Source organism: Lepus europaeus, chromosome 2 (genome assembly GCF_033115175.1).
Source record: "Lepus europaeus isolate LE1 chromosome 2, mLepTim1.pri, whole genome shotgun sequence".
Taxonomy (NCBI): domain Eukaryota; kingdom Metazoa; phylum Chordata; class Mammalia; order Lagomorpha; family Leporidae; genus Lepus; species Lepus europaeus.
This window is the reverse complement of record NC_084828.1, coordinates 174,790,856-174,813,299: the sequence shown is the minus strand read 5'-3', so window position 1 is coordinate 174,813,299 and position 22,444 is coordinate 174,790,856. Positions and strand designations below refer to the sequence as shown.

Genomic DNA, 22,444 nt, shown 5'->3' with positions numbered 1-22,444 from the left:
TCGTGGAAGACCGGAAGTGGGAGGAAGAGAGCTAAATCACTCCGCAAGCAGGCCTCATTAGACCAAAGGCCTGCAGAGGACGGCGAAAGTGAGGCTCCAGCTTTGCTCCTCCCACAAACCCCACAGGCCCCCGGCAGCCGACAGGACTCAAGAGCATGGACAGGGAGCTGAGGGAGGGAAGAACACCGGGCAGCGCCTGCCCCGCATCGCAGCTCCGGGAACGGCAGGAGTTAGAGAGAGTTCATAAAATTACTAAACCAACGCGTGGCAAAGTGACTGCATCCAACAGTCCAGAGGTGAACATGAAAAACACTAAATACAGTGAGATGATGGCAAAACAGAGTGGAAAAGAAGGAGAATTACCAAACAGAAATACTAGATCTTATTTAGAGAAATGCAAACCAAGAACAATACACTAAATAGTGTTAATTATAATAACCTTATACTTATTAAGAGCATCTCTAGAACAAAAATACAAACTCTTTTAAATAGCAGAGTTGGACACCAAAAATCAGGCAAAGAAAACATAGCAGATAATGAAATGCATTTAAAGCTACTAAATGTAAAGCACAAGGTAATATATGCAAACTACGACTAAGCAAAATCATGTTAATAAATGTAAACGGATTTAGCTCACACATATTTTTTAAAAATTCATATTGCATTGCAAAGTGATACCCAACGTTATGTTGAATAAAAAAATACACTCCACAAAGTGATACTGAAAAGCTGAAATTAAAGAATGTGCAACGAGACAAGAAAAGACAAACAGAAAAGAAGCAGGAGTCACAGGCCTAATCGCAGGAAAAAGGGAAATTAGGCCAGGAAGCATTAAGCAGTACAAAAATGACATTCTGTAACGCTAAATAACCCATAATAATGATGTTTACAACAAATATCGTGGCAAGAACAGTCATAAATCAGAAACTAAGTTTAAGGGTAAACGGACAAAAAACACTAATAGGGACAGGAGAGTTAAATGTCTTCCAGGCAACAGCTGATCAAGTGCACCAGAAAGTACAGGAAGTTACAGACGACCTCACTAATAATTATGAATAGCATGCAGCAAATTCTAGTCCATGAGAATGGAGAACACACTTCCTTTCCAAAAACCATGCAAATGACCAGCTATGAAGCTGTGACAAAAACATCAACAAGATCCAAAAGGTGGACATGACAAAGAAAATTATCCCAGATCACACTGCAATAAAATAAGAAAATAATAACAAAAGCAGACAAAAGCAATAATTGGGTTTTCTACTAGGTAAGTTTGAAAACTTCCCTCGAAGAATTCCTGAATGGAAGACAAACTGCAGACTAAAAGCAGTTTCATCAGAGCCCATCGGGTGCAGGTACAAATGAGCCCCCAGAACAATTCATAGCACTGAAGTACGGGGTATTTATAGCAGTAAAAGTGAAAGTCATTTAAGTACTTAACATAAAACTAGAAAAAGAACAATAAAACAAATGAAAGGAAAACAAAAAGAAAGCATAAAAGGAAAAATTAGTTAGAACATAGAAAAACAGTAGCACTAATCAATCCAAAAGCCACTATAAAAATATGTACAAGACCTTATACTGAAAATGACTAAATATTTTTAAGAGAAAGCTTAAAGGGCCTAAATAAATTTAAGGGCATCTCATGTGAATGGATTAGAAGACTCAGTAACGTTAAAACATCAGTGTGCCCAAAGTCAACGGGCTCCCAATAAAAACCTCACATGTAGCTATTTTGTAGAAAATGGCTGAATGGACATGACTTGCTTGGAGGAAGCAAAACTTCACTGTGAGTCATCTGACAGACACCGTGTTGTTGCTGGTCAGCACATCCTCTTATTTTGCCGGCACAGCTAATTTTCTGGTGAACTCACTTATGTCCATCTCTGTACACACCATGTGGGTAAACCTGAGGGGAGAACTTCTAAAAGTAGAACTGCCCAGACAAAAGGATATGCGATTTTCATTTTTGAGATATTCCCAAGTTATCTTTCAAAGCTATATCAATCTTCATTTCCATTAACATTAAATCCATTCCTCGTGAAGGATGTGTACTAACTAAATTATTGACACAATTTCCTTTGTAAGCACACCAAAAATATGTAAAATATCAAAACCTACCTATCTGGTCCTAGACATGGAGATTTATGGGACAGGTGCCTGGGAATGCTGTGCCTTGTGGAAATTAGTGGCCTAGATTCTGTTTTTGCAGTGCAGGCTGGTAACAGCCACCAGCTGATTCTGGGGCCCACAAGAAGACAGGAAGCACCCTTGGGGATAAACTGAGGCTCCAAATATCACATTGTGCTGCTTTGAGGGAAAATTTAGTCACACACAGTGAGGACTCAGGCGCCCATCTGCTGCCATGTTCTCGTACCAAGTGGTCCCATCCCTTATCTACCCCTCCCTGTCGTTATCCTGCTCATAAAGATCAGCTTCACACTCTATCAGCTGACAAGTGTAGCTCCCTGTCTGTCTGCTTGTGGGGAGGTGGAGATATATAGTCCATGTTTCAATAGCTTCTTTTTTATTAAAGATTTATCTATTTATTTGAAAGTCAAATTAGAGAGAGAGAGAGAGAGAGAGAGAGAATCTCCTATACACTGGTTCACTCCCAAATGGCTGCAATGGCCAGGGCTGGGCCAGGCTGAAGCCAGGAACCAGGAGGGTACAGGGGCCCAAGCACTTGGGCCATTTTCCACTGCTTTCCTAAGAACATTAGCAGGGAGATGAACTGGAAGTGGAGCAGCCAGGACCTGAACCGGTGCCCATGAGATGCCAGCCCTGCAGACGGCAGCTTAACCTGCTATGCCACAGGGCCAGCCCCTCAATACTTTCTTGTGCTCAGAAAGAAGCTAGAGATCGAGAGGCCACAGTGGGGGAGAATATTCTAGATTGGGCACTAGGATGAGATGAGGGAGGCAGGGGAGGCAGAAGTGGTGAGTAAGTGTGAGCAGAGCAGAACGCCCCTCCCTCCATGCCCGGGGCCCCAGAGCAGCACGGAAGGGGCTTCTGGTCAGCCCCTGCACGCCCGTCTCCAGCCACGCTCAGACTCTGGGCAGATACGGGACTGACGGCAGCCACGTGGGTGCAGGGAACAGCACAATGGAAAGGAAAGGATCTGTGCAATGGAATTGGAGCTGTGGAGACGGGAACACAGGCCTGGCACAGCGAGCAAAAAGCAGTAACTTCCTGTCTTTTCAAATGTACAAAATGCTATCAGATGGTAGTGTGCTTTATCCGGCTCTTTTTAAAAGATCAATATTCTTATCTGATGCTTTTTTCAAAAAATCAATTCTGTTTTTCAGATTTGTCTAAATGGATACATACAGATATGTCTCTCTCTCTCTCTCTCTCTCTCTCTCTCTCTCTCTCTCTTTTTTACTTCTATATAGTATCCCATGAACGTATTGTGTATTTCTGGCTAAAATTCATAGTTTTCCTTTCTGTATTAGGTGTTCCATCCTCCTAGAATTTATGTTTTTGTGTGCATAGCATGAGGTAGTATTTCCTCTCTGTATTTTTCCAGCCTCATCTTCTTAAAAAAGGATTTATTTATTTAGTTTGAAAAGCACAGTTACAGAGAAAGATAGAAAAAGAGATATTCTATTTGCTGGTGCACTTCTCAGATGGCCACAACAGCTGGGGCTGGACCAGGCTAAAGCCAGGAGCCTGAAACTCCATCGGGGTCTCTCATGTGGGTGGCAGGGGCCCAAGCATTTGCGCCATCTCCTGCTGCTTTCCCAGGCCACAGCAGAGAGCTGGATCAGAAGTGGAGCAGCCGGGACTCAGAACCGGTGCCCACATGGGATACTGGCGCTGCAAACAATGGCTTAACCTACTGTGCCACAACACCAGCCCCAAGGGTCGTATTTTTTATGCTCTTTCTTACAACACTGTTGAAGCTTTGATTGGAAATGCACTTAATTTATTTATTACCACAGGAAGGGTCATGTACAGAATGTGAAACCTCACACATCAACATGGCGTATCTGTTAACACATAGAGACACCTTTCATTTCCACAACAGTGTTCTGTAAGGTCTTGTCACTGGGTACACTGCACTTGTGATCTTTGAACATTTATTTTTATTTCTAAAATGTCAGTGTGCTTAATTTCTATATATTGACTTTTCACCCAGCCACCTTGCTGAGCTCCATGGTGATATTTCTCCACCAGTCCTCTTGGATTTTTCTATTTAGACAATTCTATCCTCCTTCTTCTTTCTGATTCTTATGTCACTCACTTTTCCTGTCTTATTGAGTAGGACAGGACCTTTAGCATCATGCTTCACCAAAGCTTTAGCAGTGTGTTTCTTTTTCTTGACTTCAAAGGTTGTGCGCTTAATGTCTTACTGTCATCATGGCGTCCGTGGTACTCTCACCACTGCCCTTTCTCAAGCTGTGAAAATTCGATTGTTAGTTTAAGATTTTCCTTATGAGTGGATGTTGGCTTTTTATCACTACTTGTGTATTTATTAAGGTTGTCCTATAGTGTTTCATCTATTAATACAGTAGGTACAGTGATGGATTTGCTAATCTATTTGTAATGGTTCCAGCTTGCCCATTCTGCTGGATTCCGTTTGCCAGGATGTGTTTCATTTGATGTATCTGGGAATGGAACTGGCTTCTAATCTTCTGCAAACTGTCCCGTGTGGGGCTTCACTGTGCCTCACTGCTGCTTTCTTATGTCCTCGGGAACTCCACGTTCTTCTCGCTTACTTTCTTTTTTTTCTTTCTTTCTTTCTTTTTTTTTTTTTTTTTTTTTTTGGACAGGCAGAGTGGATAGTGTGGGAGAGAGATAGAGAGAAACGTCTTCCTTTTTGCCGTTGGTTCACCCTCCAGTGGCTGCTGCAGCTGGCGCATCGTGCTGATCCAAAGCCAGGAGCCAGATGCTTCTCCTGGTCTCCCATGCAGGTGCAGGGCCCAAGCACTTGGGCCATCCTCCACTGCTTTCCCTGGCCATAGCAGAGAGCTGGCCTGGAAGAGGGGCAACTGGGACAGAATCCGGCGCCCCAACCGGGACTAGAACCCAGTGTGCTGGCGCCGCAAGGCGGAGGATTAGCCTGTTAAGTCACGGCGCCGGCCCTTCTCACTTACTTTCAGAGCCACTCAGCTCTCTCCATCCCATATGACATTTCTCAACGAGTGATCTAAGAGTCTCCGTGGTCACCAGAAGGCGCTTAGTAGCCACTTAATTGTTTGAAAGACTCCGAAGAAAAATAATGCAACTATTTTATGCAGATAATTTAAAAATCTGAAATGCAAGATTAGTCGTGATTTTCATAGAATTTCTCACTTTTAGGCCGGCGCCACAGCTCAATAGGCTAATCCTCCGCCTTGTGGTGCCGGCACACCGGGTTCTAGTCCCGGTTGGGCGCCGGATTCTATCCCGGTTGCCCCTCTTCCAGGCCAGCTCTCTGCTATGGCCCAGGAAGACAGTGGAGGATGGCCCAAGTGCTTGGGCCCTGCGCCCGCATGGGAGACCAGGAGAAGCACCTGGCTCCTGCCTTCGGATCAGCGCAGTGCACCAGCCGCAGTGCACCAGCTGCGGCGGCCATTGGAGGGTGAACCAACGGCAAAAAGGAAGACCTTTCTCTCTGTCTCTCTCTCTCACTGTCCACTCTGCCTGTCAAAAACAAACAAAAAGAATTTATCACTTTTTTGTTCATAAAAGCAGTTATGTTCATCAAAGACTACAGTGCATGATGGTTAATATGAAGTTAATGATAGGCACAGTGACAATTTGCTCTCCAAATGGTTGCAACAGCCAGGTCTGGGCCAAGCCAAGGCTGGGAGCCAGCAATTCCATCATCTGCATAGCAGAGGCCCCAAGCACTTGAGCCATGAGCCACTGCTTTCCCAGGAGCATTAACAGGAAGCTAGACTGAAAGCAGAGCATCCAGGACCCAAATCAACAGCCCAGTATAGGTGCTGGCATCACAAGCAGTGGCCTAACCCACGACACCACAGCACCAGCTCCAGGACGCTTTTCCTAACTTATGTATTTCATTGTCATTGGCAGTTGTTTACATTTGTGAAACTTGCATTTCCCATCATTACTTTTGCACTGCACAATATCCCAATTCACAAAAATGAATTAGCACTTCAAAGTGGTTTGCTAAAATGTAATAATGAGAAAAATTTAAATATAAATCCTACAACATGAAATAAGGTCACAAATATAAGTAATAAATAGACTCCATCACAAAAATAAAAATGTGAACCTGGCTTGAGACAAGTAGGCAATAATCTCACAAAAGCAGATAAAAATATATAAGAAAACAGAAGCCACGGCAGTGAACAACAGTTACTGAACAGTTAGACCAGTGATCCTCTTGTCTTCACACCCAGTTTATGATCTACTAACATCTGGGTCAGAACTTCCATAATGTCTTCCAAAAAGCTCATCAACCTCACTCTTCAACCAACTGACCATGTCTTGTAGAAGCACAACATGAGTTTTCTCGGGACAAAATTATCAAAATTTGATGCAAAAGGTGAGATAACCCTGAAACTATAGAGCTGTCATTCATCCTCCTATCAAAATCAGGCACAATCAAACTCTAGCTGATACGATAGAAACTCAGGCTCAAAATTACCTACAAAAGCTGTGGTTGGAGAGGAGCAAGAAAAGCGACTGGTAGAGTCCCTTCCTTCGAATCACCACGCTCCTTACAATGTCACTGACATTTAAATCGATGGCTGTGACACACGGGAGCAGACAGACACTGACCGGACAAACTATGAAGGGAACAGTAGTCAGCAAGGGCTCACACAAATGAGAGGGGCAAGCTTAGTGACTGTCCTATTGTCAGGAAGCTAATTTTCAAAGCTGAGACCTCTCGTTTGACTAAAGGTTTGTTTTAAACTATGCAACCATCTTAAAAATGTGTTGGTTTGCACATTATTCACAGCTGTCAAAAGGTGCAGCTATCCCAAATGTCCGTCAACAGATGAGCGGATAAGTGAGTTGTAGTCAACAGATAGACAGAGCTACTGTTCAGCCTTAAACACGAATGAGATGCGGACAGAACATGCAACTTGCAAAGCAAGCCTGAAACAGAGGACAAATCTTGTGTGACTGCACCAACAAGAGGTGTCTGGACTCACGGGGACAGCAGGCGGAACAGCGCTTTCCAGAGTGGAGGATGGGAGTGATCGTTAACGGCTCCATTGCCGTTTGAGATGACGAAAAAGATCTGGAGGTGTGAATGCTCAATGCACTTAACTATATACTTAAAATGATTGAAGTGATAAATCTGTTATGTATACTTTACCAAAGTTTTATGAAAAAGCAGCTATAAGGGCCAGTGCTGTGGCACTGTAGGTTAAGCCTCTGCCTGCGGCACTGGTATATGGGCACCAGTTTGAGTCCTGGCTGCTCTGCTTCCAACTCCCTGACGGGCCTGGGAAAGCAGTAGATCATGGCCCAAGTCCTTGGTCCCCTGCACCCTCGTGGGAGACCCGGAAGAAGCTCCTGGCTTCTGACTTCAGATGGTCCCAGCTCTGGCTGTTGCAGCCATTTCGGTAGTGATCCAGTGGATGGAAGACCTCTCTATTTCTCCCCCTCCCCCTCCCCCTCCCTCTCTAACTCTGCCTCTCAAGTAAATAAAATCTTTTTTTTTTTAAAGTAGATACATTGGAGCCAGTGTTGTGGTGCTATGGGTTAAGCCTCTGTTTGCAATGCAGCTCTTTTTATCACAGTGCCAGTACACGATGGCCCAAGTGCTTGGCCCATGGCCACCCACGTGAGGGATCTGGATGGAGCTCCTGGCTCCTGGCTTCAGACTGGCCCAGACCTGGCTGTTGTGCCCATTTGGGGAGTGAACCAGCAGATACAAGACTCTCTCTCTCTCTCCCTTTCTGATTCTCAAATAAATAAATATACAAATAAATCTTTTTAAAATATTTTATTTACTTGAAAGACAGAGTTACACAGAGAGAAAAGGAGATGCAGAGAGAGAGAGAGAGAGGTCTTCCATCTGCTGGTTCACTCCCCAACTGGCCACAACGGCTGGAGCTGCGCCGATCCGAAGCCAGGAGCCAGGAGCCAGGAGCCTCCTCCGGGTGCAGGGCCCAAGCACTTGGGTCATCCTCCACTGCCTTCCCAGGCCACAGCAGAGAGCTGGACTGGAAGAGGAGCAGCCAGGTCTCGAACCGGCGCCCGTATGAGATGTCCACATTGCAGGCCACGGCTTTCTTTACCCGCTACGCCACAGCGCCACAATGCCACTATGCCATGAATAAGCGTTTAAAAACCAAAAACCAGGCATGTGGGACTGACAACGAAGCAGCTGTGGCCACAGGACAGCACGGGCAGCATCGCCACACAGAACCCAGACGCTGCTTCCCGCCACCCCGCCGCGCCGGCACAGCGGGCCAGGCAGGCTCCGGGCGGCCTGTGCCGTGGCAGGAGGGCACACGGCCACCGCTGACCGGCCGCGGCCAGGCGCCAGCGGACGCGCCACGGGACCGCCTGGCAAGCCCGCAGAGACGTCTCCGGTGTCTGAGGTTACACGAGCACCGCCCAGGGCCGCTCGGCATCTGGGAGGCCGCACAGCCGCGTTTCTAATGGCTAAACACCGGACTTCTGCGAACTCCGCCGCGGGGCGCCGGGTCTTCCTCGCACCAGGGACTCACTGACGAGCACCCTGCCAGCCGTTCGGTTCCAGCTCGCCGCCGTCCAGAACGGTCTCCGGACCGGCCCTGCACCTGCCAAACGCCCCCACGCCTGTAACTCGGAGCCAGGGACTTCTAAGCTAGGAAAGCTGCAGAGTGGGGCGGCGGACAGCAAGCTGTGGAAGCTGACCGGCCCGGGGCACACAGCCCAGCTGACGCGGGACGGCTCCGACGGATGGCTCCAAGTCCAAGGCCGGAAGCCGCACCTCCGCTCTGTGGGGCCATGTTCACCCGCCTGTCAATCAGGCGACCCCTGACCAGGAAGTACCGCCTCTCACCGCGACGTGGGGGCGGAGCCACGTAAACACTTCCGGTTTTCCCACCTACATAAAGAGCTAGGGAGACCGGAAGTGCCCGCTCTTGCTGGACTCAGGGCGGGTGGGGTGGGGTGTGGTCGTTCCCTTTCTCTGGTCTGTTCTCCCTGAGTGGAGCCCTAGTGAGCCTGTGAGTTTGCCTCACTTTGTAAGCCAAGTTTGTCACACTGCACGCCGTGTCTGGGCCTGGATTTAGAATTCTCTGAGACAGAGCCTGGGAGATTGACTTGGGCCCAAACCCAGCCCGGAACACAGCCAGAGGCCTCAAGCCCGAGCTCTCCTCTCAGGGCACGGAGGCGACCGGTCGAGGTCGGTGTTTGCTTTCCGGGAGCTGCCTGTGCGGGCGTAAAGGGCCCGTGCTGGCCCGGCCTCCCGGCGGCCACCGCTCGGCTCTGGGGGTTCTCGCCCTTCCTGTCTCCGGCCACCCGTGCAGCCCTTTTATCCCCCAGGCCGCGTGGCTTGCGAGTGGCTCCCACCTCTGGGGCCTGCCCGGTTCCCTTCTCCCGGGGCGGCGGGGGAAGCGCCACTTGCTGTTTGTTGTTCAGTCGCCGGCTCTGTATCAGCCTGGATCGCACAGACTTGTGGCGAGCAGAGTGGCGAGTGCACGCCATGGCCAGACACGGTTCCCCTCCCTGGGTTGCAGCGAGCAGCTCTTGGGCAGCGCTCGGCAGAAGGTCCGGGCTGTGTCTGGGCGGAGCGGGATTTCTCCCTGCGCGCGTGGCGCCCGCTGGTCCTGCACTGCCCGGAGACAGTGGCTCTGGCCCGCAGGACGGGCGTGTCCGCGCGCCGAGCTGCCGGGGCTCCCCGCTTCCAGCTGGGTTCGCCTTAGCTCGGCTCTGCCAGTCACCGCCCGGCGGCAGTGACCGCGTCGCCGTCCATCCACACTCTGGTCTCTGACGGCTGTCTGTGTCCTCCCTGCTCTGCGCCTGTTTCTGAAAACTGCTTTACCAGTCAGCAGACGCTGTCAGGGCGGGCGGAGGCAAGCGCTCTGTCTGACCCGAAGTCTGCCTGCTCCCACTGCCGGGCCTGTGTCTGTAAGCGCACAGCGGACTTACTGTGACACAGCTGAGTCCCTGGGGTGCGTGGGTCTCCGGGGAGGCTCCCCTCGCCACTTGCTAGGAATTCAGATTCTTTTGAAGAGTATTTGTTTAGCTCTTTGGCCCATCTCTTCACTGGATTGCTTCGGATTGGTTCTTGTTTCGGTTCTTTATAGATTCTGGATATTGATTCTTTGTCAGAGGAATATTTTGCAAATATTTTCTCCCGTTCAGTTGGTTATCTTCACTCTGTGGATGGTTTCCTTTGCTATGCAAAAGGTTCTTTAAAAAAAAAAAAAGACCTTTATTGGAGCCTGCTATGAAAACAAAACAGAAGTAGAGACGTTTAAAAGGGACGTTTAAAAAGGCCACAGCTGGAAAAGCCACCGCCTGCAGTGCCAGCATCCCACATAGGAGCCAGTTCAAGTCCCAGCTGCTCCGCTTCTGATCCAGCTCCCTGCTGGTGCTCCTGGGAAAGCAGCAGAGGATGGTCCAAGTGCTTGGCCCCTGTACCTGCGAGGGAGACCCAGAGGAGCCTCCTGGTGTCCTGGCTTCGGATCAGCTCAGCTCCGGCCGTTGCGGCCATTTGGGGACTGAATTGGCGGATGGAAGACCTCTCTCTGTTTCTACCTCTCTCTGTAACTCTGTGTTTCCAATAAATAGAATGAATCTTTAAAGGGAGGGGGCTGCACAAGGCTCGTCCCCTGCCCCGTGCGCCGCCGTCAGCCACACGAAGCCCTCCCAACCCGTGTCTTCCTGTGCCTCCTTGACCTTCCTCATCCTTGCCTTGCCCTGTTTCTCTTCGCCACCTCGGTGATGTTCCTTGCACATTTTCCCTGGAACAGTCCCAGCAGCCGTCTCTCCCTCCTGAAGGCGGAGGGGACCCCGAGCTCTCTCCCTCATTCACTCTCCTCTCCGCCCTCCTTCCCAGGTGTGTCTTCACCGGCATTTACACCTTCGAAGCGCTGCTGAAGATACTGGCCAGGGGGTTCTGTCTGAATGAGTTCACTTACCTACGAGACCCTTGGAACTGGCTGGACTTCAGTGTCATCACCCTGGCGTGAGTATGTGTTTTTGTGTGTGTGTATGTGTCTGTGTGTCCGTGTGTGTCCGTGTGTGTGTCTGTGTCCATGTGTGTGTGTCTGTGTCCATGTGTGTGTCTGTGTCCGTGTGTGTGTTCATGTGTGTGTATGTCTGTCCGTGTGTGTGTCTGTGTGTCTGTGTTTCTAAGTGTCCATGTATCCGTGTGTGTGCGTCTGTGTCCGTGTGTGTGTCTCTGTGTGTCCGTGTGTCTGTGTTTCCGAGTGTCTGTGTGTCCGTGTGTGTGTGTCTGTGTGTGTGTCTGTGTCCGTGTGTCCATGTGTCCGTGTGTCTGTGTCCGTGTGTCTGTGTGTGTCCGTGTGTGTGTGTTTGTGTCCGTGTGTGTCTGTGTCCATGTGTGTGTGTCCATGTGTGTGTATGTCTGTCCGTGTGTGTGTCTGTGTCCGTGTGTGTGTCCTTGTTTCCGAGTGTCCATGTGTCCGTGTGTGTGTGTCTGTGTCCGTGTCCGTGTGTGTGTGTGTGTGTGTGTCCATGTGTCTGTATTTCCGAGTGTCCATGTGTCCGTGCCCATGTGTGTGTGTCTGTGCCATGTGTGTGTGTCTGTGTCCGTGTCCATGTGTGTGTCTGTGTGTGTCTGTGTCCGTGTGTGCCTGTGCATTTGTGTGTTTCTGTGTCCGTGTGTGTGTGTGTGTGTCCGTGTGGTGTTGGCAGCTGTGATCAGGCCCCTACACTACGGACATTTCCTCATCTCAGCCGAGCTCCCTCCTTTGGCCCCACAGGGCCTGGGATTTTCTTCCAGGAGTGCTACTTTGGGGGTCACATTTCAGGGTTAGTCCTGTGGGCACTGGAAGTCAAGGATGTCAGCTCTGGACCATCGGAGGGCTCGGTGTTGTACCTGCGACAAGGCCGTTTGCTGAGGCATCAGTGACTGGTTGGCTGAGCCTGCGTGCACGCTTGCGTAGCATCCACCCACACAGCATCACAGCCTCCTTGTCACTGCACGTCTTTTCAGATGGTCTATTCTGAAAGACGCTGTGATGGCTAACTTGGCATCGGCGTCAGTCCATACGCAGTGGTGCCTGTAGACTCCCAGCATCCTCTCCGGGTGCTTCCTAGGCTCGTGTGACCCAGAGGTGTCCTCGTGTGAGCTGCACGCCTTCCCAGGAGGCTCTCCTCACGTGGTGCTGCCTGCCTTCTGGTCCTGCAGATACGTAGCCATCGCCAAAGACCTCCGAGGGATCTCCGGCCTGCGGACGTTCAGGGTTCTCAGAGCGCTGAAAACCTTTTCGGTGATCCCAGGTGAGCAGGTGCAACCACAGAGCATGGGCTCGTCTGCACAGGATCCCCGTGAGGTCCCAGGGAAAGGACTGTCATCTCCACTGGAGAGGCAGTGTCAGCTGGAGGCCAGAGCTCTGCCCACACTCCACGTGGCCGCACCAGCAGTAGACGACAGGCGTGTCCTCACCTTCGGTCCTCCCTGTCGGGTTCCATTCTCATCTATGCCTTACAGCAAGGATTTAAACTTGGCCATGGGATCATCACCGTTTCTATAGCTCTGAGATTGAGCCCCAGCCTTGTCTTTGGACCTGCAGAGGAGAAAAGACTCAGCTCGTTCTTGGTTACAGAGAACTCAGACACAAAAGTAGCACCCCAAGACTCATGGCCTGGGCCTCCTACATCTGTGTTGCTGCCAGCAGCTGGGCCACTGCTTCTCGCCTCCCACCAGGTAGATGGTGGGGACGGTGAGGCCAGGCGCAGGACCCCACACTCCTCCATGGCCTGATGCTCCCCGCCCTGCCCCTCCCAGAACCCTCCTCCGCCCCTGTGAAATGGAAACCCTGCTCCTGGAGTGGGCATCCCTTCTGCCCGCAGCGCCTGGCTCTGCAGGGATCCACTGGAAAGCCTTTTCCAATCTGTGGACAAACTCCACAAGGAACCACAGGTCTGCCCTTGCTTTCTCCATTACCTACGCTCAACCAGGAAGACCCTGGCCTGGCCCTCTCCACATAGCCCACCTTGCTTCATGTTCCAGAACCCACCTGTGGGGCCCCAGATACCCCATGCCCTACTCACTCAACTGCTCACCCCGGCCCACCTTGGGCTGTGCTGCTGCGTGCAGCTGCGCTCCCCGTCTGTTTACCCAGGCTGCTGCGTGCGGACGCGCTCCCCGTCTGTTTACCTGACTCACACTCGCTCCTCAGGGCTCTCCCGAGGATTCTCCTCCTCCACGATGCTCCCTGGGCTTTTCTGCCTCCCCACACCCCGCCCCATTCCCGCGCTGGGCTTCAGGAAAGGGCTGCTCCGCTGTGTGTCCTGGGGCTTCCCTCCAGTGGCTGGACAACCCCACTGTATGCTGCAGCTGCGGCCATCGCTGGGGGCTGGCACACATGGTAGCCGGTGGATTCTCTGTCTACCAAACGACGGGCCAAAGAAAGATCTGAGACGGCTCCCTTAGGCACAGCTCTCCCTGCTGCCTAGGAAGCTGCTCGCCCAGAGAAGGAGCTCTCCTTCCCCACAGCCGTGAAGCCCTCCTCCTTGTCCAAGCAGGGCCCCGTCTGTGCTGCCAGCTGTGGTCAGTGTCCCTCTGTTTCTCCCAGTGTTTCTCAGGGTCTCACTCCTTTGCCGAGGTCATCTGTCTATGTCTTTGTCTCCATCATTGCCTCGCTCCATGCTCCTGGTATCTGTGTCTCCCTTGCCTGCCCCCCTCTGCCACACAGGCACACACAGGGAGGCTCCTGCACTCCCAAGCCTCAAGGAGCCTCCCAGGGCTTGGGTAGGCACAGGAAAACAGATGCCAAAGGGCTGGAGGAAAGTCCGTAGCCTGGCCCGGCCCTCAGCCGCTGGTCTTTACCTGAACCGCTGGTGTCAGGAATGCCTCAGCCTCAGGACCACAAGTGCCTTGCAGGGGTCTCCGTTGCCTTATCTTCCAGTGAGGACCGCAGGCCCGGGTGGCTGGCCTGCCCCTCGGCAGTCGCCAGGTGCAGGGGAGATGCTGGCGCTGCCTCCCCCCCCCCCCGCACCTGGTAAATACCTCCCGCCTTGTGGGGAGAGGGGCAGGGGCATGCGTGGCCCTCGTCCAGTGTCAGCGACACCTGCCCGCAGGACTGAAGGTCATCGTGGGGGCGCTGGTGCACTCGGTGCGGAAGCTGGTGGACGTGACCATCCTCACCATCTTCTGCCTGAGTGTCTTCGCCCTGGTGGGCCTGCAGCTCTTCAAAGGCAACCTCAAGAACAAGTGCATCAGGAATGACTCTGCCCTCTACGACGGGGCCAACTACTCCCTCGACCTTGAAAGTGAGTAGAGTCCAGTGAAGACCTGGGCACCCTACAGACCCCGGGGTGGGGTGAGGGCCTCCTGCACACCTGCACAGACAAGGGGCACCCTACAGACACCGGTGCAGGTGTGAGGGCTCTGCATACCTGCACAGACAAGGGGGACCCTACAGACCCCAGGGTGGGGTGAGGGCCCCCTGCACACCTGCACAAACAAGGGGCACCCTACAGACCCCAGGGCAGGGGTGAGGGCCCGCACACACCTGCACAGACAAGGACAAGTGTTTGGATTCCTCCTCCCTGCTGACATGCTCTCCTGAGGTGTGTGTTACTTTGAGCTCCCCAGGTTCCCTGTGGTGGGGAAGTGAGCTGAGCTCCTCCTCTACAGTTGGACTGAGCCAGGGAACCCACCTGGCTCAGGAAGAAGACCGAGGAGGTGTGGCCTTGGCTGCACCCAGCTGGTGTTAGGGGCCAGGGTCCTCGGGGTGGGGAGCCTTCACCTCTCCCTTTCTTCGGCAGGCTCCTACATCAATAAGCCAGGCACGTCTGAGCCTTTGCTGTGCGGGAACGGATCTGATGCAGGGTGAGTAGTTGACTGGGATAGCACCAACACCCAGCAGTCCCTCCTCCATCTTTTCCTCAGCATCTCTGGGCAGACACTGGTGGTCAGGTCGCACGGAGGGTGTGGCGATAAACAAGTGATGGCCCGTGCCCTAACTCACGGGCCTAACTAACTGCCTCAGGCTGCAGTTTCAAGTTCTGAGAGGCCAGAATCACGGCGAACGAGTGGGAGGCCAGGTGGGAACCATGGCAACCGAGAGTTCATGCCCCATCTGAAGGGTCAGCCATTACTCTGCCGGGCTCTGGGTTGCCGTGGAAATGTGGGTGCACTACTTAACAGCTCTTCCAACACTTGAGAGAGAGAAAAAAAATCTAAATTTTTGTGTGAAATCTCCCAGCTATGAATTTGACTACAAATGCCTGTTTTGGGGCCAAACAAAATATTTCTGTAGGCCCAATCCAGCCTACAGGCTTCCAGTTGGAGATCTCTCACACATACACGTACAGGTGCTACATTGTGGGGAACAAGCACTGTGCTGCAGGCTCCGTGGGCTCAGTGATGATGCAAGGCAAACAACAAGGTCAAGGAGGACCTCCTGGAGGCTGGGTGGAGGTGAGTGTTCAAGGATGACGGGGTGAGGACCCCTCAGCTCTGCCTGTTCTGTCATCACTGGAGCGAGGCAGGAGCGGAACATGCTCAGCAAAACTCCCGAAAAGCCCGTCCTCCCCGGTCCAGGACTGCGTCCCCACCCCCGAGAGGCCTGCAGCCCCACCCTGCCCAGGTGGAGCCGCGTGGAGCCTCTGGGAGGCTGCACCTTCATCAGCTCCCTCAGAGAACGCCCTCAGATGGAGCTGCGAGGTGGGAGCGCAGGGGGGCGTTTGGCCCCAGCAGGCTCCCTGGTGTCTGTCTTTGTCCTTCTGCTGACGTCACAGTTCTCACGTACGGAGTACAGCGTGAGCATCCAGTGCACGCATCCAGCGTCACTAGCGTTTCCGTCTCTGCCGGATCTTTCTTCACTCAGGCGCTTGGCATTGGCTTTTGGCTTGGGGAAGGGTTTTCTGACAACAGCTTCCTTTGCTTTAATATAAATTTAAACTGAGGGCCTCCCCCATGTCCTTTTGCTGCCTGCACAATGGCATTTCTCAAGGCAGTGACTCCAGAGCGGTTCACGCACTCCCAGGGTACCCTTGTGAGCTTCATCTGTCGGACCCCCCTCAACCCAGCCAGGGAGGTCCCAGCCAGGCAGTGGAGGAGTGGCCCCAGCTGGGATGGCAGGGGAGGCCAGCCCAGGACAAGGGCAGAGGGAGCCCTGAAACCCGGCTGGGCACAGAAGAGCTGGGCCAGAGCACAGGCCCGTACTGACCAACTGCACTGTGGGAGAACAGGTGGGGAACAGGTACTAAAAGAACATCTGATAATTTTCAGCATTCTTTCACTCATATTATTCCAGGCCATTCTTTTGCTCACTCCTGAGGTTACAACAGCCAGACTTTTAATTTGCATTTTATGTAGGATGAGTACTAGGCTAATGGCACCACACAGGAGATTTTGCACGGTGGACTCACGTAATCCTCAGAGCAGTGAGCTGCTGATGCGCACTGGCCACAGTGGGGTTCTGCAGAGGACGTAAAAGTCAGGCTGCGCTCTCAGGGTTGCCTTTAGGAAGCCCACAGGACACGGGCAGGCTTGCTCCTTGGAACAGCCAGCAGCAGATTGCCTGTGAGCGTGGCTCTGCAGGGTCAAGAAGCGCAAAGCCCTCCAGTCACAGTGCAGGTAGGAGCGGAACTGATCACCTTGGCTAGATGGAGTGCTGACCCATGGTATGTGTGTTCCCATGGGTGTCTGCAGTCAGAGAGCCCCAGCTTAATGCTGGGAAGGAACCTGGGGGTAAAGGAATCCCAAACATTAAACAAGACATTACTGTTTCCTCGCCAGGCCCTCCCCATTGCCCTGAGCTGACATTTCCATTTTTTTTTAAAGATTTATTTATTCTATTGGAGAGGCAGACTTAACAGAGAGAGAGGGAGAGAGAGAGAGAGAGGGAGAGAGAGAGGTCTTCCATCTGCTGCTTCACTCGCCAAATGGCCACAATGGCTGCAGCTGGGCCAATCCGAAGCCAGGAGCAAGGAGCTTCTTGCAGGTCTCCCACATGGGTGCAGGGTCCCAAGCACTTGGGCCGTCTTCCACTGCTTTCCCAGGTGCATTAGCAGGGAGCAGGATTGAAAGTGGAGCAGCTGGGAACTCAGAGTGGCACGCAGAGGGGATGCCAGTGCTGCAGGCAGAGGCTTAACCAACTATACCACAGCACCAGCCCTGAGAGATTTTTTGACATTAACTCACCTGCTGATTAAGAGGAATCCAACATTCCCCACCCCAGCACTCACCTCTAGTGTGTCATCTCTAGTGTGGCCTTATTCACGGACCAGTCTTCAGGAGGAGGCTGGACTGACTCAAGTCCTGGGATGCTTTGCTGTTGTACTTCTCTCCTTCTCTCTTAAAGCGCCTGTGTAGTTTTAAGCAACTGGCTTCTCTTTATAGAAAGGCTTACAATTTGGGGCTGGTGCTGTGGCATAATGGGTAAAGCCGCCACCTGCAGTGCCAGCATCCCATATAGGTGCTGGTTCAAGTCCCGGCTGCTCCATTTCTGATCCAGCTCTCTGCTGTGGCCTGGTAAAGCAGTAGAAGATGGCTCAAGTCCTTGGGCCCCTGCACCCGCATGGGAGACCTGGAGGAAGCTCCTGGCTCCTGGCTTCAGACTGGTGCAGCTCCAGCCATTGCAGCCAACTGGGGAGTGAACCAGCAGATGGAAGACCTCTATCTCTCTGTCTCTGTCTCTGTCTCTCTCTGCCTCTCCTTCTCTCTGCGTGTAACTCTGACTTTCAAATAAAATAAATAAATCTGGAAAAAAAAAAAAAGGAAGGCTTACAGTTTCCTGTGTGCCAAGCGGATTTTTGAGATTCAGTCGTATTGTTTGTAGAGCACCTAGGGCAAAGAGAGGCGCAGGGGACATGCTCAGTGAGCGGGAAGCGTCATCCCCACTGGTAGATACAGTTCATCGGGGAGCTTGGCTAATGCGAGTGCTCCTTCGACAGGCAGCCCTGCAGAGGGTACCCGCAGGCTCGGGTTTCAGCTCTGTATTACTACTACCCATTCTCTGTTTCCTGGTGTGAACTGCCAAAGGGTTTGATGTCTCGTGGAATCACATCTGAGCCATCGGCTGGCCTCCCCCGGCCACTGCCTGACCAAGACACTCTGAGGAGAGAGGAGCTGGTGTCCCGCACTTCATGGATGAGTGAAACTGAGCTAGACAGACGGAGTGGCCAAAGTCATCCGGATAGTTAGAGAAAGGCCAGGCCTTGGGCTCTGATCTCTGCCTTCAAACTCTTGTCCTGCAGCTCCAAGCTGCCCGGCCGCCATCAAGCAAGGGCCCACACGATTGGTGACCTTCTCTGTTCTTGCTGCAGCCACTGCCCTGCCGGTTCTGTCTGCCGTAAAACTTCCCAGAACCCGGATTTTAACTACACCAGCTTTGACTCCTTTGCTTGGGCTTTCCTGTCTCTGTTCCGCCTCATGACACAGGACTCCTGGGAGCGCCTCTACCAGCAGGTACTGATCTGCGTGCCCCCACACGGGCTTGGTTGGAGCTGGGTAGGTCAGCCATGTGGAGGATCTTGCCTTGATCTCGGGCCCACGTGCTATGGGTACGTGTCTCTCTTCTCTCCCTTGACTGCAGACGCTGAGGGCTTCGGGGAAGATGTACATGGTCTTCTTTGTGCTTGTCATCTTCCTGGGGTCTTTCTACCTGGTCAATTTGATCTTGGCGGTGGTCACCATGGCATATGAGGAGCAGAACCAGGCGACCATGGCTGAAATTGAAGCAAAGGAGAAGCAGTTCCAGGAGACCCTCGCGTTGCTCAGGAAGGAGCAGGAGGTCAGTGACGGCCAGAAGGCCGTGGATCCAGTTGCAGGCTGCGTTCTTGGACTGAGGGCGGGACCAGCACGTGGAACCTGGAGGAGGATTCTCCTTAGCCCAGGAGCCCCGTAGGTCAGGTTTTCTCGAAGGAGAACCCAAGCAAGGGTAGCCGGTGATTTACCGGGAGTGCTCCAGAGAGAAGGGAAGTGAAGGGGGCAGCACGGGTGGAGGCTGTGTGCTGGTCAGCCCTTTGTGACCAATACTCGACGCCATGGCAGGTCGCCTCGAGGGAGAGGCTCCCAGCTCTGGAGAGCGAAGCTGTGCTGTCTGCCTTGGCTTGGCCCTGGGGCGGCCTCTTGGCTGCACACCTCCCTGCGAGTGGCAGCTGTGGGACCACAGACGGGAGTCGGCAGTCACACCTTGAAACAGGAAACCCAAGATTTGAGCACAGACAGGTTGAGGCTTTTCTAGCAACCCTCTCTTTAGAACTAACAAGCGAGTCCATAGAATTACCTCAGTCCCTTCCAAGTGTATTCCTCCGATGACCCAAGGCTCTCCCAGTAGGTCCCACCACTTAAAGGTTCCATCAGCTCCCATGGCACTGCGCTGGGGGGTTGGGAGCCCAACACGTGGGCCCTCGAGGGACAAACCACAGCCAAACCATGGCAGGCGGACATGAGGTGGAGTGCCCTCAGCTGGAGCTCCGGAGCAGGATTAGTCGATTCCAGCCCAGCCCAGGGGCAAGAGGCTCCGCAGAGGGCTGCAGGTGTGAGCCGTCCACTGTGGTCACCAGAGACTCCAGCAGTCCACTGTGAGATCCGGTGAGGGAGGCGACCAGGGATGCTGCCTTACCATGGCCACATCCACCACCACCCAAGTCCTAAGCCTTGGCCACCTCTAGCTCCGATCCCTCCTGGCTGGGGCATGCGTGTGTGCCCCTCACGTCTAGGGCACGCATGTGTGCCCCTCACGTCTGGGGTAAGTGTGTGTGCCCCTCACGTCTGGGGCACGCGTGTGTGCCCCTCACGTCTGGGGTAAGTGTGTGTGCCCCTCACGTCTGGGGCACGCGTGTGTGCCCCTCACATCTGGGGCACGCATGTATGCCCGTCACATCTGGGGCATGCCTGTATGCCATCACGTCTGGGGCACGCATGTGTGCCCGTCACATTTTGGGGTACGTGTGTATGCCCTCATGGCTGGGGTATGCGTGTGTGCCCCTCACATCTGGGGCATGCATGTAAGCCCTCATGTCTGGGGCACGCCTGTATGCTGTCACGTCGAGGGTATGCATGTATGCCCCTCACGTCTGTGGTAAGCATGTATGCCCCTCACGTCTGGGGTACACGTGTATGCCCGTCACGTCTGCGGTAAGCGTGTGTGCCCCTCACGTCTGGGGTACATCTGTATGCCCCTCACATCTGCGGTATGCGTGTGTGCCCTCACATCTGGGGTACGCATGTATGCCCTCACATCTGGGGCACACCTGTATGCCCTCACGTGTGGGGCACGCCTGTATGCCCTCATGTCTGGGGTACACCTGTATGCCCTCAGGTCTGGGGTACGCCTGTATGCCCTCAGGTCTGGGGTACACCTGTGTGCCCTCACGTCTGGGGTACACCTGTATGCCCTCACGTCTGGGGTACACCTGTATGCCCTCAGGTCTGGGGTACGCCTGTATGCCCTCAGGTCTGGGGTACACCTGTGTGCCCTCACGTCTGGGGTACACCTGTATGCCCTCACGTCTGGGGTACACCTGTGTGCCCTCACGTCTGGGGTACACCTGTGTGCCCTCACGTCTGGGGTACACCTGTATGCCCTCACGTCTGGGGTACACCTGTGTGCCCTCACGTCTGGGGTACACATGTATGCCCTCAGGTCTGGGGTATACCTGTATGCCCTCACATCTGGGGTACACCTGTATGCCCTCACATCTGGGGTACGCATGTATGCCCCTCAGGTCTGGGGCACGCCTGTATGCCCTCACGTCTGGGGTACACCTGTGTGCCCTCACGTCTGGGGTATGCATGTGTGCCCTCACGTCTGGGGTACACCTGTATGCCCTCACATCTGGGGTACGCATGTATGCCTCTCACATCTGGGGTATGCATGTATGCCCTCACGTCTGGGGCACGCCTGTATGCCCCTCACATCTGGGGCATGCCTGTATGCCCCTCACATCTGGGGTACGCCTGTATGCCTCTCACGTCTGGGGTACGCATGTATGCCCTCACGTCTGGGGTACGCATGTATGCCCTCACATCTGGGGCACGCCTGTATGCCTCTCACGTCTGGGGCACGCCTGTATGCCCCTCACATCTGGGGTACCCATGTATGCCTCTCACATCTGGGGTACCCATGTATGCCCTCACATCTGGGGTATGCATGTATGCCCTCACATCTGGGGCACGCCTGTATGCCTCTCACATCTGGGGTACGCCTGTATGCCCTCACGTCTGGGGTACGCCTGTATGCCCCTCACGTCTGGGGTACGCATGTATGCCCTCACATCTGGGGCACGCCTGTATGCCCTCACATCTGGGGTATGCATGTATGCCCTCACATCTGGGGCACGCCTGTATGCCTCTCACGTCTGGGGTACGCATGTATGCCCTCACGTCTGGGGTACGCCTGTATGCCCTCACGTCTGGGGTACGCATGTATGCCCTCACGTCTGGGGTATGCCTGTATGCCTCTCACATCTGGGGTATGCATGTATGCCCTCACATCTGGGGTACGCATGTATGCCCTCACGTCTGGGGTACACCTGTATGCCCCTCACATCTGGGGTATGCATGTATGCCCCTCACATCTGGGGTATGCATGTATGCCCTCACGTCTGGGGTATGCCTGTATGCCCTCACATCTGGGGCACGCCTGTATGCCCTCACATCTGGGGTATGCATGTATGCCCTCACGTCTGGGGTACACCTGTATGCCCCTCACATCTGGGGTATGCATGTATGCCCCTCACGTCTGGGGTATGCATGTATGCCCTCACGTCTGGGGTATGCCTGTATGCCTCTCACATCTAGGGCACGCCTGTATGCCTCTCACGTCTGGGGCACGCCTGTATGCCCTCACGTCTGGGGTACGCCTGTATGCCCTCACGTCTGGGGTACACATGTATGCCCTCACGTCTGGGGCACGCATGTATGCCCTCACGTCTGGGGCACGCATGTATGCCCTCACGTCTGGGGTACACCTGTATGCCCTCACGTCTGGGGTACACCTGTATGCCCTCATGTCTGGGGTACACCTGTGTGCCCTTCATGTCTGGGGTACGCCTGTATGCCCTCATGTCTGGGGTACACCTGTGTGCCCTCACGTCTGGGGTACGCATGTATGCCCTCACGTCTGGGGTACACCTGTATGCCCTCACGTCTGGGGTACACCTGTATGCCCTCAGGTCTGGGGTACGCCTGTATGCCCTCAGGTCTGGGGTACACCTGTGTGCCCTCACGTCTGGGGTACACCTGTATGCCCTCACGTCTGGGGTACACCTGTGTGCCCTCACGTCTGGGGTACACCTGTGTGCCCTCACGTCTGGGGTACACCTGTATGCCCTCACGTCTGGGGTACACCTGTGTGCCCTCACGTCTGGGGTACACATGTATGCCCTCAGGTCT

General features: G+C 53.4%; 1 protein-coding gene across 1 annotated transcript in view; it reads left to right on the top strand.

The window, feature by feature from the left end:
* Positions 1–22,444, top strand: part of SCN10A (sodium voltage-gated channel alpha subunit 10) — a 95,534-nt gene that overhangs the window by 9,455 nt on the left and 63,635 nt on the right. The window contains 6 exon segments of the mRNA XM_062216356.1: positions 10,961–11,089; positions 12,278–12,369; positions 14,173–14,368; positions 14,837–14,926; positions 18,370–18,511; positions 18,639–18,836. Of these exon segments, the coding sequence (XP_062072340.1) occupies positions 10,961–11,089; positions 12,278–12,369; positions 14,173–14,368; positions 14,837–14,926; positions 18,370–18,511; positions 18,639–18,836 (847 nt within the window).